This window comes from Alligator sinensis, unplaced genomic scaffold (assembly GCF_000455745.1).
Source record: "Alligator sinensis unplaced genomic scaffold, ASM45574v1 scaffold707_1, whole genome shotgun sequence".
Taxonomy (NCBI): Eukaryota; Metazoa; Chordata; order Crocodylia; family Alligatoridae; genus Alligator; species Alligator sinensis.
Window position 1 is genome coordinate 921,991 of NW_005842065.1, and position 16,178 is coordinate 938,168.

Below are 16,178 nucleotides of genomic sequence, written 5' to 3' on the forward strand. Positions count from 1 at the left end.
AGTGGCTGCAAGCATCTATAAATGGATGGTACAGTCACTGGAAAAGGATTCTGTAGCAGAACACAAAGTGTGTTGGGTGTGGGATAGAAATCTGCTAGCGCACTGGTGCTTTATATGAGATTCTAACTGGATATAAAAAAAAAAAATCTGTCTGTATATCTACTATTGCAGCAAATGAAACCTCCAAATTTTAAGTAGCTGAAGCAAAAAAACATTTAAATGGTTGGCAATTTGACTGTCCAGCTCCTGTTTTATATAATGAGTAAGTAGATGATAAAAGGAAGAGCCAACTAGCTGGCAGTACATGTTTTCTTTGACTGATGGTAAAAACAAATATAAAAAAAAAAAAGTAATCTGACCTTTTGAAAGGAAGGTAGTGTGTGTTTAAAACAAATGTAACCTTCCTATCTGTTGTCAGCTTTTGAAATAGGCATAATTGCTACCAGTGTCCATTCAGTTGTTAAAACCAACATAATTCTCTGTAGACCCAACATTTCAATCAAGTGAAAGCGGTCTAGTGGGATGACTAAAGTGGTCTTCACAAAGTAGTTCTTGAGAATATTGCCTTCCACCCCACATTACATTCTGCTTACAATCCTCACTGATGTAGGTAGTCCTCAAATCCTGATGTAGGTGCATGTTTTCCACCTAGGTAGAAAAACATGCACTGCTCATATGTTTCAGTGGGGCACCAAGTATACACAGCCATATCATTAAGGCCAAGACTTCCACTGCAGAAAGGATCCACAGATCTGCAATCCTTTTTCTCTAGCCTTTAATGGGAAGCCTAACTACAAGTGCTCCAAGAAAGCTGAGTATTGCCAAATTTGAACTTAAAGAGAAAAGGGGATTCTGCCATAATTGCACAAACAGTGAGATTTAGCATTGGACAATAAAACTAAGGTGGGGCAAAGGAGGATATCCTTGTTGTTCTGAGGATCCCATTGCTATAGCTAAATCTTCTGATGGGGCCTCTTGTTTGCACAGAGCTTGGGCCAGCAAACAATACTCTTATTGCTGCCTTTTTTGTAAGGCGGTAACAATATCCAGGCCCACCCATCAGGAGCTAGTTTCTGAAGATTAATAGCTGGGCTGGGCTTCAAGCCTGGTGGTGTGATTCTGACTCCTCCTCACACCATGTCTATGACAGTGACAAATGTGTGAGGTGCACGCCTCCTGATCTCAAGTGTGGTGTGCATAAGGCATGGCCTTGAGTCAGCTGGAACATAGCGGTTACTCCTGCCTTGCAAAAGGAAAAGCAGCTGACAGGGAAACAGAGCTTGGCCTCTCATGTGGTGCTCTGTGGGAGGGCTGGGATATCCTTTAGGCTCTGAAGGGTGTCTGGAAGTTCACCTGATGTGTCATGAGCCGCTCCCTCGGCTATTCCGTACCAGGTGGGGATATGACTAGTAAAAGTAGTCCCTGACTGAGCTATTCTTCCTCTGCTCTGAATGTCACAGTGAAGTGTAACCCTCTTCTTGTAACAGGGAAATCCCTGTAATTTGAAACTATTGCCTCATCCTTAAGTGCTCAAAGATAACAGCACACACCAACTGCAGAGACTTTCTGAGCCTGACCAAGGGTTTTTTAAACCCAAAGCTTGCTATAATTTTTTTTCCCAACTATATAAGTTGGTCTAATAAAATATATTATATTCACCCAAAGAACCTTGTCTGCCAAAGATAATAGCTTGGTTTTAAAAATCATGGTTTTTCTTTTTCTTTTTTCCCCTATCATTTTGATGAAGAAGTCTGGAACTTTGTGGAAGGATTTTTCCCTTGGGAGCCAGAGGGTTAAAAAAAAATTTTTTTTTAAAGTTTAAAGCTGAAATGTATTTAAATCAGGTGACTCGAGAGCTGAGCCTTGACAAAGGCCCTCCAGCAGAACGGAGCTCATGATAAAATAGCAGAGGTTGGCAGAACTACAATGCTCTGCTTACAGTGATCATACTCATTTCCTAGCAGAGCCCTTCCATAGCCAGATCTGACACCAGTAAAAAGACCTTCCTTTTGATCTTGGTGGGCTCCTGAGCTTCTGCCTCTGATCTCTTGCCGTGATTAACCTTCCTAGCCTGTCTGTGCTCACTGTCCTCTCTGCTCAGCTGTACTTGCTCCTTGTAATTCCCGTCTTCTCCCACCTCATTGTTCCCACTTGAAAATGACAAACCATTACCCCCTTCCTGAAACCCACTCCAGCTGTGATATGCAGATGGTCACAAGTTAAGCCAGAATTTTTCTGGACCTGTGTGAAATGCGACTTGTGCTGTATGACAGTGATAGCAAAAAAAACTGCAACAATGGAGCAAAAATCCCCCGGGTTTTTTTTAGAGCAGACTACATTCTTTTGCTTCCCTCTTGCTGTGAACACTTAAACCCATTGGATCCTCTTTCTGTCATTCTGAAGTTCCTGCTTCCTTCCCCAGACTTCTTATGGCATCAGTGAGCACATCCAAGTATCCTGTCTGGTTGCTGGGATTCAGAATGGAGACTCCATTATAGCAGGGATGCCCACTTACTAAACAGAGGAAATAGAGGCTACTAAATCATTATAGGCTCTTAGGAGATGGTCCAAAGCTCACTTGGTGATGTTGCTAAAAAGATTCCCACTTAGTAGTTTTGGATCTGACTTGTAATATTTGTTGTCTCTCTTGGGCAACTACTTGTTTGCTAGGGCAAGTTACAAAGCAAGACCCCCTCACCCATTCCCCCAGCCACCCCCACCTGTCTTTTAGATGCACTTGGCCAGTATTGAATGTTCGCCGCAAACACCTTGGCTGTCTCACTGTAATGAGGGAGGGGGTAGGTATCTTGTAAGAATCCACTTGCCTCTGGCAAACCCAGCCATTCAACTTCCCCAATGCAAAACATCAGTGCTAGTCTTCCAGTCAGGTTTCCTAAGTGACTGGCATGGTGCTGTGATAATTGGATTACTGTGGTCAGCATACCTTCCATTAAGCTGGGCTTTTTCCTTCCTCCTGCTTCCCCTGTCAGGTTGGCATAGGAAAAGAAGCCTGCTGCTCCTGCTGTGATTGCTAAGCTGCTTAAGTTGGGTCCCCTCCTTGTAATAAGTTGGGGAAGACTGGGAAGAGTGGTTTCTGGAGTGTTCATATAGATGAAGCACTCCAGAGGCTATGATTGTTGACTACATAGATATACTTCGGTTAGCTTTAAACTGACCAGCTAGGGGCTGGTGTAGTCACAGCAGTCAAGCTTGGTGTGGGGTGTAAAACCACCCTCAAACTGGGTATGCTGAGCTGCACTCTAACCAGGAGAATTTTGTATAAGTCCCTGAGCTAAGAAGCTCACAGTCAGTTTGGAACACTAAGGACAGCTCTTTGTGGTGGCTGGCTGCTTGGGTGCCTCTGAATTCGCTGCTTAGATGATGCAAGACTCAATTGGCTCAGTAATGCTGTGCTGGGTGCTTAGAGCCTTGGAGATGCATTGCCTTAATAACTTAAATCAAAACGACTGAATACTCTTATGGGAGTGCTGTCAGTGTTCCATGGAGAGATACCCCACTTGTACTGTACTTGGAGAAACAAACTTCTCCCTGCTTTTAGCTGAGGCTTCAACATTTTAGCTCTCCCCATAACCTTTTACTGAAAATTATTGAAGGGGAAACTCCAGAATGTCTTTCAGCAAGTACCAGAAAGGAAGGTTGTCTTGTCAACTTCTGCTTGAAAATTGTTTTTTTAGAATGTATTTGGTGAATGCATGTCTCTTTCCTCTGAATGGCAAGCAGAGGCACAATCTTGTGCTTATCCAGATCCTTATACCCATGGTAGTTCAGGTGATGTGAGGATAACCACCTCGCTATAATAATTTGAAGATACCTATGCTTATTCTCCTTGCCAACAAACTGGGTTTGGGCCACATCCATGTACTTTCTGGTGAACTGTACCAATCAGTCCAAATGAAATCCATTTTCTTAGAGCAAGAGAAGTCCTGATTTTACAGAAGCTTGGAAAAGAATTATCCCAAATTTTCCTGCTGCTGTAGAAGAGCAAACATTCTGTGGTTTAATTTAGAATTTCACTAAGATGATGTTGGCTTAGTGGGTCTAGTCCACCTCTGCCCATGCAGCTTTGTTCCCTGCTATCTGTCTTGTGGCATGTGGCTTGATTCAACTAAACCTCAGCCTTGGATTTGCTTTTCCAAGGGAGCCCACTTCTTCCCACGTACATAGCCAACACTGATCTTTTTGCTTCTTGTCCCCGATCTTGTAGAAATGGACAAATGCGGCAAGAACGAGTTCCAGTGTGGGGACGGAAAGTGCATTGCTTACAAGTGGGTGTGCGATGGGCGTTCCGAGTGCCACGATCATTCAGACGAGTCTCTTGAAACCTGCCGTAAGTAGTGTCCCCTGATGTTCCCCTTAGGCCCAAAGAAGCTGTTGTAAATCAGCCTCTTGGGCCCCTGCCAGCAGGACCTATTAAAGGAGGGTTGTTTTTTTTTTCCCTCTTCATTGTCTCCTCCAGAATCTGTATCATGCAAGCCAGGGGAGTTCAGTTGTGGAGGTCGCATCAATCGATGCATCCCTATGTCTTGGAAGTGTGACTCCCAGGAGGACTGTCAGAATGGTGCTGACGAGCTGGACTGCCGTAAGTTGCTGTACTGTTTTTGCTTTGGGTTTCTGGCTCCAGCAGGTGTCGGGGGCCAAGGGCTGAAGCTAGGATTAACTGGCATGACCTGAATGCAGAGCTTGAAATGATGGGGAGCTTGGTCTGAGCAGAGACCCTGGCTCTCGTCCACATTCCCTACTAGAGGTGGAGTAGTGGTTTCATCTTGGAGGAAATTGGAATTAGAATCTGGGAGTGAGTTGGGTGTAATGCCCCTGGAAGTGGGGTGTGGACAGTCAGGACTCCTGGGTCCCACTTGGAGTTCTTTGTGCCTTCCCACCTGGGAAATAGGGCTGCTAGTCTTGCCTCAGGTCTTCCAGGAGATGCACAGCTGTGCCTGTCGAGTCCTTCTGAGCCCTGTGAAGCAGAAGGGGCAAAGTGCCTTTCTCTAGACCAAGCCTGAGTAGCTGATCCACCTCTGCCTTGGCTTCCCTCCAGCCCCCAAGACCTGCGCTGTCAACCAGTTCCAGTGCCGGAATGGGAAGTGCGTCTCCTTGGATTTTGTCTGTGATGAAGAGCATGACTGCGAGGATGGGAGTGATGAGGCTGATTGCCCCACCCCAACCTGCAATCCTGAGATGTTCCGCTGCAACAGCTCCCTGTGCATCCCCAAGCTGTGGGCTTGTGATGATGACCCTGATTGCCCTGATGGCTCTGACGAGTGGCCCCAGTACTGTGGACAGCGGGCAACGACAAAGGCAGTTGACACGTGCTTCCCATTGGCATTTCGCTGTGGGAGCGGGGAGTGCATCCACATGCGGTGGCAATGTGACGGCAGCTTTGACTGCAGGGACAAGTCGGATGAGGCCAACTGTGGTATGTTCAACCCCTCCCTCTCTCCCTTCCCTGTAACACTAGAGGAAGACTGGGGTTGGCTGGTGTCTGTACTACTCGATGGCTGGCCAGTGGCTTGGATGAAGTGAGCAGATAGCTTAAGCAATGCTCAGAGGCCTGGAAAAACTGGAGCTGGATTGAAAACCTATCTATCCCAGAAGGCTCTGTCGTGAAATTGTTCTAAGCCCATGCTCCATCTGGAGCATGGTGGGGGCAGCTGGCCTTACCACTGCCTCTGCTGTATTTGGCTAGAGGGGTGGAATGAGAGTTAGTGGATCTGATACCAAATTCAACCCCCCTGTTAAAACCAGATGAGACTGCCCTTGGGGGTTGCATAGGCTTCTACTTTTTAGTCCCATAGGCAAACGAGCAACATGGTATTTTGTTTCAACCCTAGCCACCAAAAAATCTTAGGGAATAAGCTGGGAAGGAATCTACACTGGCTTTGCCTGCATAGTGAGAAATATTTCCTCGTCCTTATGGAACCAGGGGAATTAAGCCGGCCTGGTTGCTGTCACTGAGCATCTCTGCCCTCCTCTCCATCTCCCTAGCTAAGCCCACATGTCGCCCAGATGAATTTCAGTGCAACGACGGGACTTGTATCCATGGGAGTCGCCAGTGTGATAAGGAGTATGACTGCAAGGACTTGAGTGACGAGGTCGGCTGTGACAATGGTGAGGACTTAATGCAGGCACCATGGGCATAGACTAGAACCTGCCATATCCTGGAGCTTTACAAAGCCAGGGTTGGCTTGTAGTGAGCTCATCCAAGCAGCTAAATGTCCAGTGGCTGAAGGAGAGGGTGTGGGGAGCACATTGTTTTGGGATAAATGGTTTCAGTTTTGGGCTATGACCTCTCTCTCAAGCCCTGGAGGCATGGTGCACTCTTCCAGGGGAGGCTGAATAGTGAGAAGTAATAGGCCAGGGTGCTGAGAAGCCCAGTGTGATGCTTGGTCATTCTCTTGCAGTGACATCCTGCAAAGGTGTGAACATGTTCAAGTGCCACTCTGGGGAATGCATCTCTATGGACAAAGTATGTGACAGGCAGAGGGACTGCAGGGATTGGTCTGATGAGCCCATCAAGGAGTGTGGTAAGAGCTTGTTCTGTTTTGCCTTGTACAAAAAGGGGTGGGGGGGCACAGAGAGCTTCATGCATCTGAAACCGTTAGGTGGATCACAGAAGCAGAGCTGGATGGGACCTCCAGAGGTCACCTAATCCAACCCCCTGCCCGAGGTAGAACCATACCTATTCAAACCATCCAATACAACGCATAATCTAAACTCTTTTTGTAAGACTATTGTCGCCCCTGGTGCAGTACCAGACATCACTCCTGAACCTGCCACAGGTGAAGCAAGGGAACCATGGTAGCCAATGTCCTGCTTTATATAAAAGGCTGTTAATATATGCTCGAGAGAGACCCCTGGTAGAGGCTGTGTCCCTGCTACAGAGAGAGGCAGAACCTCTTTCCCCCTCCCCCCATGCCAATCTGACCAGGGGATAAAATTCCTTCCTGACCCCAAATATGGTAGTCAGTCTGACTGAGTGGAGTGTCCAGACCTTCCAGTGAGGAACCTCCGGCTTTGGTCCTAGCTGAAGCATTGGCACAGCCCAGTCACCATCCCCAGCCTGGGCTGCAGCCAACACCAACACCTCCCTGAGGGAGGCTTAAAAACACCCTGACACACAGAAAAAAGAGGGGGCAGAGGCAACCAACAAAGCCCAGAAGCATAGGAAATCTTCATGCAGGTCTCTTCCTCTGTCTGGACTTCACAGAGAAACCCAGCTGGCTTTGTTCAGTGTCTTAGTGCTAGGGCTTGGAAACTGTCCTTGGCTAGCTCTCATTGGCCACAAGTCAACCTCTCTGTCACAGTACAGGTATCCACCCTAGGTGAGAACATCTGCCTCGTTGTTCTGAGAAGGAGCAGCAATTATTTCACAAAGTGGCTGAAGACTAGTGTTGCAGAAACAGGTGGATGTGGCTGTATAGAAGTGTGTAGGGAGCATTGGGACATTAGTGACAGAAAGCAAGTTGAGTGTGCTGATGCTGGTCATGTTATCATCGTGGCAAAGCATTTGGCTTATGCTCTCCATGGTCTCCCCTCCAGATATGAACGAATGCCTGGACAGCAAAGGTGACTGCTCCCATATATGCAAAGACCTCAAGATTGGGTACGAGTGTTTGTGTCCCGATGGTTTCCAGCTGGTCGATGGGAAAAAGTGTGAAGGTAGATGCCTTACCTCAGCCTCCCTTGAATCGCTGCATGGTTTAAAACCCACTTCCACCTTGGTATCTTGTGCTGTGGTCAGCGTTTTTATTGCTCTCCATTTTTACCATGGTGGAGTTCCCTGACTTCCCTATTAACAGCATTAGTATTTCAGTGCTGTGCTTGCAGTTCAGAGAGTTTCTGCCCAGCAGTGAAGATTGGTGTTCTCTGTTGATGTTCATAGCCCCTTGCATGTCACCTTTCCTGACTACTACCACATCCAGCATGAAGTGTAGGCCACTGGCTGATGTGAATGGCAAGCAGCTTGCAAGTTGCTAGCTCCCCTTGTTGAGTACAGTTTGAGTACCCGTCACATCAGATATCCTATTAATGAACATGATCTTTGGCACCAGCCATATGTGGCTGCTCTTAGCCATGTTGAAGTCTTTTCCTATGTAAAAGCTGTGCTGGGATACTGTGTCTTCCATGTTGCCTAGTGGGTTTTTAATATCTTCCTCTTGGGCTGTAGATATTGACGAATGTCTGGACCCCGACACCTGCAGCCAGCTCTGTGTGAACCTGGAAGGAAGCTACAAGTGTGAATGTGATGAAGGATACCAGATGGACCCTTCTACTAAGACCTGCAAAGCAGTAGGTAAGTTGGAAACTCCCAGGGCTTGTGGTCACTCCTTTTTTTGGAGGCAAAAGTCAGTAGGTAGTAAGCAGTCAATGTTACAGCTAAATGCTGTGTATCCTTGGACATCTGAGATTCTCCTCTTCCTAGTGATAAACCCAGCCTATTCCAGCATTGAGTTATCCCAGTATATGCCACTGAAACTAGTCACAGAACTATTCATAACTGCTTGTGGGTAACCCCAGGTCTGAAGTTCAATAGCCTTGTTTAAGGCAACTGTCCAGATGAACTCCCTACAGGATGAGGTGGTGATTCACATTGAATGAAAGGGCAGGATGTTTGCTTAAGGCAAACCATTGTCATTCATTAATGAGAATCCAGCCTAGAAGATCTTAATTGCATGGCAGTGCCTGACAGACCTTATCTGTGGGAGGGAGGGGAGCCAGGGGAAGGTGGTTATAGCCATTCTTTGATTAGTTTTGTTGTCATAACTGGATCTTGGTGTCAGACATTTCCTGTTGCAGAACTCCAGCTCAGGCTTGCAGCCCTTCATTACAAATGGAGCTTGGTGTATTTTACTTTCTGTGACTGGATCAGAGATCTACCTTGGCTTCTAGATTGAGGCAGATCTTTTGCAGAAGTCAGAATTATGCTGACTTAATCCAACTGAGGATCTAGTGCAGGAACTGTGTTGGTGAATTACACCTTTATAATACAGTAGAAGGGCTTGGGTCTGGGCATGAATTGGTCTCAAATCCAAAGCCATTAAACTTGGGGTCAGCTTGAATTTGGATTGCAATTCTCATTCCACAAATCAAGACCTGTCTGTATGAGGGCTCTGGCTCCAGGCAGAGGCTTGCATGGATTAGAGTGGGGGGCAGGATGCCAAAAAGAAACATACCTGACTAATAGCCCCTCTTGTCCTCCCCACTAGGTACCATCGCCTATCTCTTCTTCACTAACCGCAGGGAAGTGCGGAAGATGACTTTGGACCGCAGTGAATACACACATCTGTTGTCCAACTTGAAACACATTGTGGCCTTGGACATGGAAATCACCAGGAATATGCTCTACTGGTCTGATATGTACCACAAGAAAATCTTCAGGTAGACTTGGCTTTACCAGGGGTCCTGAGCTAGCTTGGCATGGGTACTAGGCTATTGGTATCTGCTGCAGCATACATAGAATGAGTCTTCAGGGCTGCCAGTCAGGTGCCATTATCAACACTGAAACTGAGCCAGATTCTCAGGTACACACTGGTAAAACTCCATTGTGTGGAATCTCACTGAGACCAGCCAAGTGCCTGGCTCAGTGAATCTCTTTGCCTACAGTAATGTTGCTTCTGTGTCCTGAAAGTTGAGCTCCTCCTTCGGGGTGCTTACAGCTGGCTCACAGCTGCATGATAACCAATCACTGCTTTCCCACCCAGTGCCCAGATGGACAAAGCTGACAACAGCACCAACCACACCACTGTGATCAGTACAGGCATCCAAGCCCCAGATGGACTTGCAGTTGACTGGATCCATAAGAACATCTACTGGACAGACTCTGAGCTGGGGACTGTCTCTGTAGCCAATACATTGGGCTCCAAGAGAAGAATCCTCATCAAGGAGCAGGGCGCAAAACCACGTGCCATTGTGGTCGACCCAGTTCATGGGTATGTGTCTCTAAAGTTGTATCACGGCAGCAGAAGGGCTTTTAGGGTGGAAGGGAGATGGACCTGTTGAGGCTGAAGGGCTTTGGGCAAGTGCATGCTAGCTGGCTTGCTTACTTACCCTTATGTCCCTCCCTTTTTCTCCTGGTAGCTTCATGTACTGGACTGACTGGGGGAAGTCTCCTAAAATCGCAAAGAGTGGCCTGAATGGTGTGGACAACTTCCCTTTGGTGAAAGAAGGCATTGAGTGGCCTAATGGAATAACCCTGGGTAAGTCCAGATGAGTGAGTGTGTGTCTGTCCCCCTGCTGCCCTGCATAGTTAGAGCCAAAATTCAGATGCAGAAGTGATGAGAGAAGATTTGGCACACCCCTTGGGACTGTTGCTGAGACAAGAGAATTGGCCCATGGTCTGTTTACCCTTCCAAAGCAAACCACATCCATGTAGTTTCCCTGCCTGGCCTGCCTATAGATTACGAACCCCGAGATTCAGAGAACAAGTGATGATTTGCAGTTGAGGCAGGTGTATAACAAAGGATGATCTTGGCTAAAGACTTTCAAAACAAGAAGCTGAAAGCTAAATCCTCCTCAAGTGAGAGTTAATTGGGAGCTTTTCTATATCAGACTCCTTATCTCAAGTGCTCTCTATCTTGGGTGGCAATTTCTCTCCTAGACAATAGCACAGGAAGAGATTATAGATTAGAAACAGTGGCCTGTTTCAGTGGGATCTTTTGGAACTCTTGGGCACTGGACTTGAAACATTTCAGACCTGTATACAAGTAATTGTGGTGCCTTCTGTAGCACCAGATATTTTTGGATGCTAGGATCCCCAATCAGCCTGTTGACTTTGCTGCTAAACCTCTGCTCTCAGCTCCTCTATAGCCTTCACTTTTGCCCCCTCTCTGCTTCAGATCTCATACATCAGCGCCTCTATTGGGTGGACTCCAAGTTTCACTCCATCTCCAGCATCGATGTAAATGGTGGGAACAGGAAGATCATCCTTGAGGATAAGAAAAACGTAGTTCACCCTTTTGCTGTCACAGTCTTTGAGGTGAGCACTGCTAGTAAATGGTTATCTGAGGACTGACCTGCTAAAATCCTCCCAGGAGTTGACTTAGTGGTTTGTGCCTGGGCTGTTTGTTGACAGCAACTGTAGCAATGTTGAGTGACTCTCCCTCATAGGCAGTAGAGCCCCTTGGTCTGCATCTATATAAGAATTGCCATTTACTAGGTCAGACCCTAGGTCTACCTTGCCCAGTCTTCTTTGGCAGCAGAGAGTGGATGCTGAAAGGGAGAGTAAACTGGGTCTGACTAGGGTTTTTGTCCACTGTTGGCTCACTTGCCTCCAGCATTTAAGGTCTAGGACATTCTGATTCGGAGGCCATGCCCCTCAATCCTGTGCTCAATAGCTACTGATGCCTCTTCTCCAATAATTTGTCCAATCCCTTTTGTGAATCTGGCTAAACTCTCAGCTTCCACCACATCTAATGGCAACGAGTTCTACACGTTAATTACATGCTGGATGAAAAAACTTCCTTTTTGGTTAAGCTTACTACCTACTAGTTTCATGTTGTGTCCCTCTAGCTCTTGTATGGTGAGAGATGATAAATAATAAATCCCTATCAACTTTCTCTTCACCATTTAGTATTTTGTAAATGCTTCTTTTTTTTTTCCCCTTCAAGCATTTCTTTTCTAAACTGATCAGGCCTTATTAGTCCCTCATGGATCAGGCCTCATGGAAGTCCCTCCATACTACTCATCCGTGTTTCCCTTCTTTTGGACCTTCTCTAGTTCTTCTATATCCTTATTGAGGTGTGGGGACCAGGCTGACAGGATAGATATGTTTGATGTCTCCTCATGGGGTTGGGGGAGAAGAAGCTTTGCTAGAGAAGGGGAATGGGCTGCTCTGTGCTCTGCACCTATATAGCAGCTGGGCTTTTGCTCTTGTCTCCTTGAGAACAGTTGCTCACTCCCTGGTGGATGTTGTCTGCATGGGCTAACAGACCAGTTTAACTTTCTTCAGGATAAGGTTTTCTGGTCGGACATCATGAACGAAGCCATCTTCAGTGCCAACCGCTTGACTGGAGCTGATATCACAGTTGTGGCTGAGGGCTTGTTTTCCCCTGACGATATTGTCCTGTACCATAACCTGAAGCAGCCAGCAGGTATGATGTGAACTCTCCTCCTTTGTGAATGAGATGTCCTATAGGGATATCATCACTCTTCCTTCTTGATGACCTGCTTCCTCCCACACCAGCCCTTTGCCTACTTAGTCACTGCTGGTGCTCATGTCTCTGCTTTTGTCCTCCCAGGGGAGAACTGGTGTGAGAAGAATGGCCTCTCCAATGGCGGCTGTGAATACCTGTGCCTACCTGCCCCACAGATCACTGCCCACTCACCCAAGTATACATGTGCCTGCCCAGATGGCATGCCCCTGGCTGCTGACATGAGGAGCTGTACCCAAGGTACTAGACTCAACAAACTAAAGGCCAGAGCTGTGTAGGAATTCTCCCTTGTGTGTGTGGCTGGATGGAATATTTTGTTCAGTGCACAGTTGGATTGGACAGGGAAGGTGTTGAATAGCAGTGTAAGAGCTGGGAATCCTGGTTTCTCTTTAGTCCTGGGAGAGGTGTGGGAGTCTGGGAACCAGGACTCCTGGGTTCTGTTCTCACCAGCAGTCTCACTGACTGTCAGCTTGGATAAGCTATTATCGCTTTTGGCCAGTGAAATGGGGGTGACCATACTGTTAGCATAAGGCAGAAGGGTCTGAACCTCTTGTCCATTTCTCCCAGGTCCTGCTGCTGCTAGCGCCTTGCCCAGCACCACAACTGGGAGACCTGCTGTAAGGGCCACGCCTCTGACCCGGCTGCTAACCACAACCAACACACCAAAACTGACCACAAGACAATCTCCAGCCACCACCGGGCAGCAGAACAAGCATGCTGGGGACTTCCCTGGCCTTACCACACCAGAGATGGTCACCCTGTCCCAGCAAGGTGAGAGAGCTTCTTCCTTCATCACAGGAAAAGTGGAACAGGATTACCCAGAAGGTGGCTCTATAGCAAGATATTAAAACATGGTCTAGTGCCTATGGCAAGGGAGCCCAGGATGCTTGGGTTCTTCTAGCAGTTGCATACCCCTGCCCACATCAGGTGTCTGACAGCTGCTAATATGCTTCTTCCCTTCTCTCCCCAGTGCAAAACGGTATTGCTGCAGAGACCAACCAGGAGAAGAGTGGCCCCACTGCACTCTCTGTTGTCCTGCCTCTGGGTATGTCTCCCCCCACCCCTGCCAGTCATGAAACACTGGCAGTCCAGAGCTCCCCCATTCTCCAAAAGCTGAGGTGGTGGGAGGGAACCTTGGGTTTGTTTGCTGGGGAGTGAGGGCTCTAGTTTATGGTCTAATTCCGTGATTTTTCAACCTTGGACTCAACACACCCTGGGTAGACTTGAGGCATCCCTGAAAAATGCCAGTCTTGGCTTTCTTTTTATTCTACAGAAGAAATAATATATCAGTTCTGTTGCAAAGAACTCAGAAAGACCACAGCTGTATATTTCTATTTGAAATCTATGGCCTTATCTTGTGAATCATGTTTGCACGCCTAATGGTACTAACACCATGTGGTACCCCGCAGCACTCTTGAAAGGATCTTGGTTCACCCCAGGGTGTTTGTGACACCCTGGTTGAGACTCTCACTGGTCTAATCTAAGTTGCTTGGTCTCTCCTGGCCTTGTCTGTCATGTCAATGACACTCTCAATCTTCTGCATTTATCCCTGGGTTGGGACATGGCTTTGGAGTCCACGGGGGACATCAAACTAGCTGTTGTTAAATGGGGCTTCCCTATGGAGTCAGTGCAGACTGCCAGCAACTTGTGGGAAGTGGAAGGGAAGTTGTGTGTGAGCTGCCCAAATTAACATTGTACCTTCCCTCCTCCCCCAGTGCTCATTAGCTTGGTTGCCTTCGCTGCTTTCTTGGTGTGGAAGAACTGGCGTCTCAAGAACACCAACAGCATTAACTTTGACAACCCGGTCTATCAGAAGACGACAGAGGATGAGATTCACATCTGTCGGAGCCAGGATGGCTACACATACCCCTCGGTGAGACAGCTCAGTGTCTGCCTGTGGTTCATGGAGCCATAGGATTGGGTTCTTCCTAGGCGGCTGCTACACAGGGTTTGCCATTCCCTCCTGCAATGCAAAATGATGCAGATGATGAGGGAGGGGGGAATGCCTGGGTTGTATGAAGGGCCATGGGGGTGGGGTGTCTAGGCCCAGAACAGGCTCCCAGGGACATTTGGTTGTGCTCTTCTCTTGGAGAAGTTGTATCTCTTCTGAGTCCTGGTATAACTAGGAACTCCTTCCTTGGGCTCCAAGCCTAGCTCCTGGGCACATCTACCCCCTGCTCTACAGCATCTACCCCAACTGTCTCATAGTGCCTGTTTTTCCAATAGCTGAGGAGGATTTCCCTTCATCCTGAAAGGATCCCTCTGTAGTCAGAGGCTTGTGTCTGGTTCTCTTCTGTCCCATGCTGCTTAGGACTCTGCAAAATGGTGACATACCAGTGGTAACATAAACTTATTTCCTCAACAGAGACAGATGGTAAGCTTGGAAGATGATGCTGCATGAACAGTCTCCAGGATGTGCCTCTAGTCAGACGTTGCTGCTCACTTTAACGGGAGAAGAAACACCCAAATTATTTCCCCCCTGTTTTACCCCTTCTTTATCAGCTGTCCAGCCCATGCACAGTGCCACACTGCTGCCTGAGCAACTTGATGGGGTCCCTCTGCTTCTTTGACAGAAAACCAGCCCTCCAGTCAGCTGGGAACTGAATGTGCATGAGGTTTGACTGTCTTGGGGGTCCTTTCTATGTTTCATATTTAACACTGGATGCAGCTGATTCTCCCCACCTCCCGCCCTCTCCCTACATCCCCAACAATGTGCCTGCTACTTCTCTTCCGTTGATATCAGGGAAAGGGAGGACAACTTACATGTGAAGGAGAAACACAAATTAGGAGAGGAAAGTGAAAGAAGATAACGCCCTTCTCTGGATGTAAGGCTGGGAGTCTCCAGTACTGGACTGGGACTATGGTTTTGTGGTGGGGGTAGATGAGGAGTCTTTTTGCATGTGTCATTCACTATAGGACTAACCAATGGGGTGGCAGGCTGAGATGCAGCCTGGACCTTCTAACCACCAAATCTCTGCTGCCATAACGCCCATCTTCAGTATCTGCCTGTCTCCTGGAGGGTGGGGCGTGCACGTGCATAGTCAGAACCACCTCTCTCAACCGGGTTTAAGAGCCCAGAATTGTCCTCCCCAGTTACAATAATGGAGAAGCACAACTGTCATGGTTCTGCCAGGATTGGTGAAGCAGGACAGGGCTTGTGCCAAATCAACTGGGAGCATGCAGCTGTCGCCAGCACCTTCGCTTTTGCCGGCAACGATCACCTTGTTCAACTGTTTATAACGTCTAGCTGTGTGCTCCCCCTCCCCCCCCATTCCCTGCCTTGCACTTTTTTGGTTCCATTCAGGGTTTGTATATTTTTATACCCATGTGTGGTTTTGGTTTGGGGTTTTTTTGTTTTTTGTTTTTGTTTTTTGCACTGTCTGTCTTTCCCCTCCCCTTCCTTTTGCAATATGGTATGTGACAGCTTGGGGAAGTGTGGGGCAGGGGAGAGAAATCCAAGCCAATGAGTTCAGACAGATGTTGCTGCATCTGCTCAGTGTTTAACCCTTTGTACTGTAAGTCCAGGCTCCCTAACCACATGGCTGGGGAGACTAAAGAGGAAGGATTGTGCTGGCCAGGAAACCAGGGAATTTAAGCCATTATAACCAGATTTATTATTATCTTTACTTGTATAACAGTTTACAGTTGCCAGGGGCCATTGCACTTTGAATCTCAGTAACATCCTGGGGTGGCTGTTTTTTTTTCCCCTCTTCTCCCCCTCAGAGTCCTTCCAGTTTTTTTTGGTCTGGATACTTGCATGGCCTTACTTCCCATTGTCCTGTGCAGAACTGCCATGCCATTCAACATGTGTTCTGCACCCTGCCAAGAGACAGAACAAGTAACAAAGCCTGTACCTTTCCCCGCCCCCACCCAAAAGCTTTTGTGAAGGGCAGACTCCTACTGCATGTACTCCAAACAGTCCTGCCTTCTTGCCACTGCTGTGGAGGGTGCTCCTGTCTTAAGTACAGGGACTGCCTGCCTTGATGTCTGTGAATCGTGTGACTCAGACAT

At 47.6% G+C, this 16,178-nt stretch overlaps 1 protein-coding gene across 2 annotated transcripts in view; it reads left to right on the forward strand.

Moving 5' to 3' along the window:
• Nucleotides 1-14,793, forward strand: part of LDLR (low density lipoprotein receptor) — a 19,665-nt gene extending 4,872 nt beyond the window's left edge. For both annotated transcript variants that reach the window (XM_006023389.3, XM_025203880.1), the window contains exons 2-18: nucleotides 4,226-4,348; nucleotides 4,478-4,600; nucleotides 5,057-5,434; nucleotides 6,004-6,126; nucleotides 6,420-6,542; nucleotides 7,558-7,677; nucleotides 8,186-8,311; nucleotides 9,225-9,396; nucleotides 9,720-9,947; nucleotides 10,096-10,214; nucleotides 10,854-10,993; nucleotides 11,966-12,107; nucleotides 12,255-12,407; nucleotides 12,735-12,938; nucleotides 13,138-13,212; nucleotides 13,883-14,040; nucleotides 14,533-14,793. In XM_006023389.3, the coding sequence (XP_006023451.1) occupies nucleotides 4,226-4,348; nucleotides 4,478-4,600; nucleotides 5,057-5,434; nucleotides 6,004-6,126; nucleotides 6,420-6,542; nucleotides 7,558-7,677; nucleotides 8,186-8,311; nucleotides 9,225-9,396; nucleotides 9,720-9,947; nucleotides 10,096-10,214; nucleotides 10,854-10,993; nucleotides 11,966-12,107; nucleotides 12,255-12,407; nucleotides 12,735-12,938; nucleotides 13,138-13,212; nucleotides 13,883-14,040; nucleotides 14,533-14,568 (2,543 nt within the window). In that variant the 3' untranslated portion in view covers nucleotides 14,569-14,793. The remainder of the gene's footprint in view (nucleotides 1-4,225; nucleotides 4,349-4,477; nucleotides 4,601-5,056; nucleotides 5,435-6,003; nucleotides 6,127-6,419; nucleotides 6,543-7,557; nucleotides 7,678-8,185; nucleotides 8,312-9,224; nucleotides 9,397-9,719; nucleotides 9,948-10,095; nucleotides 10,215-10,853; nucleotides 10,994-11,965; nucleotides 12,108-12,254; nucleotides 12,408-12,734; nucleotides 12,939-13,137; nucleotides 13,213-13,882; nucleotides 14,041-14,532) is intronic.
• Nucleotides 14,794-16,178: the final 1,385 nt, after the last annotated feature.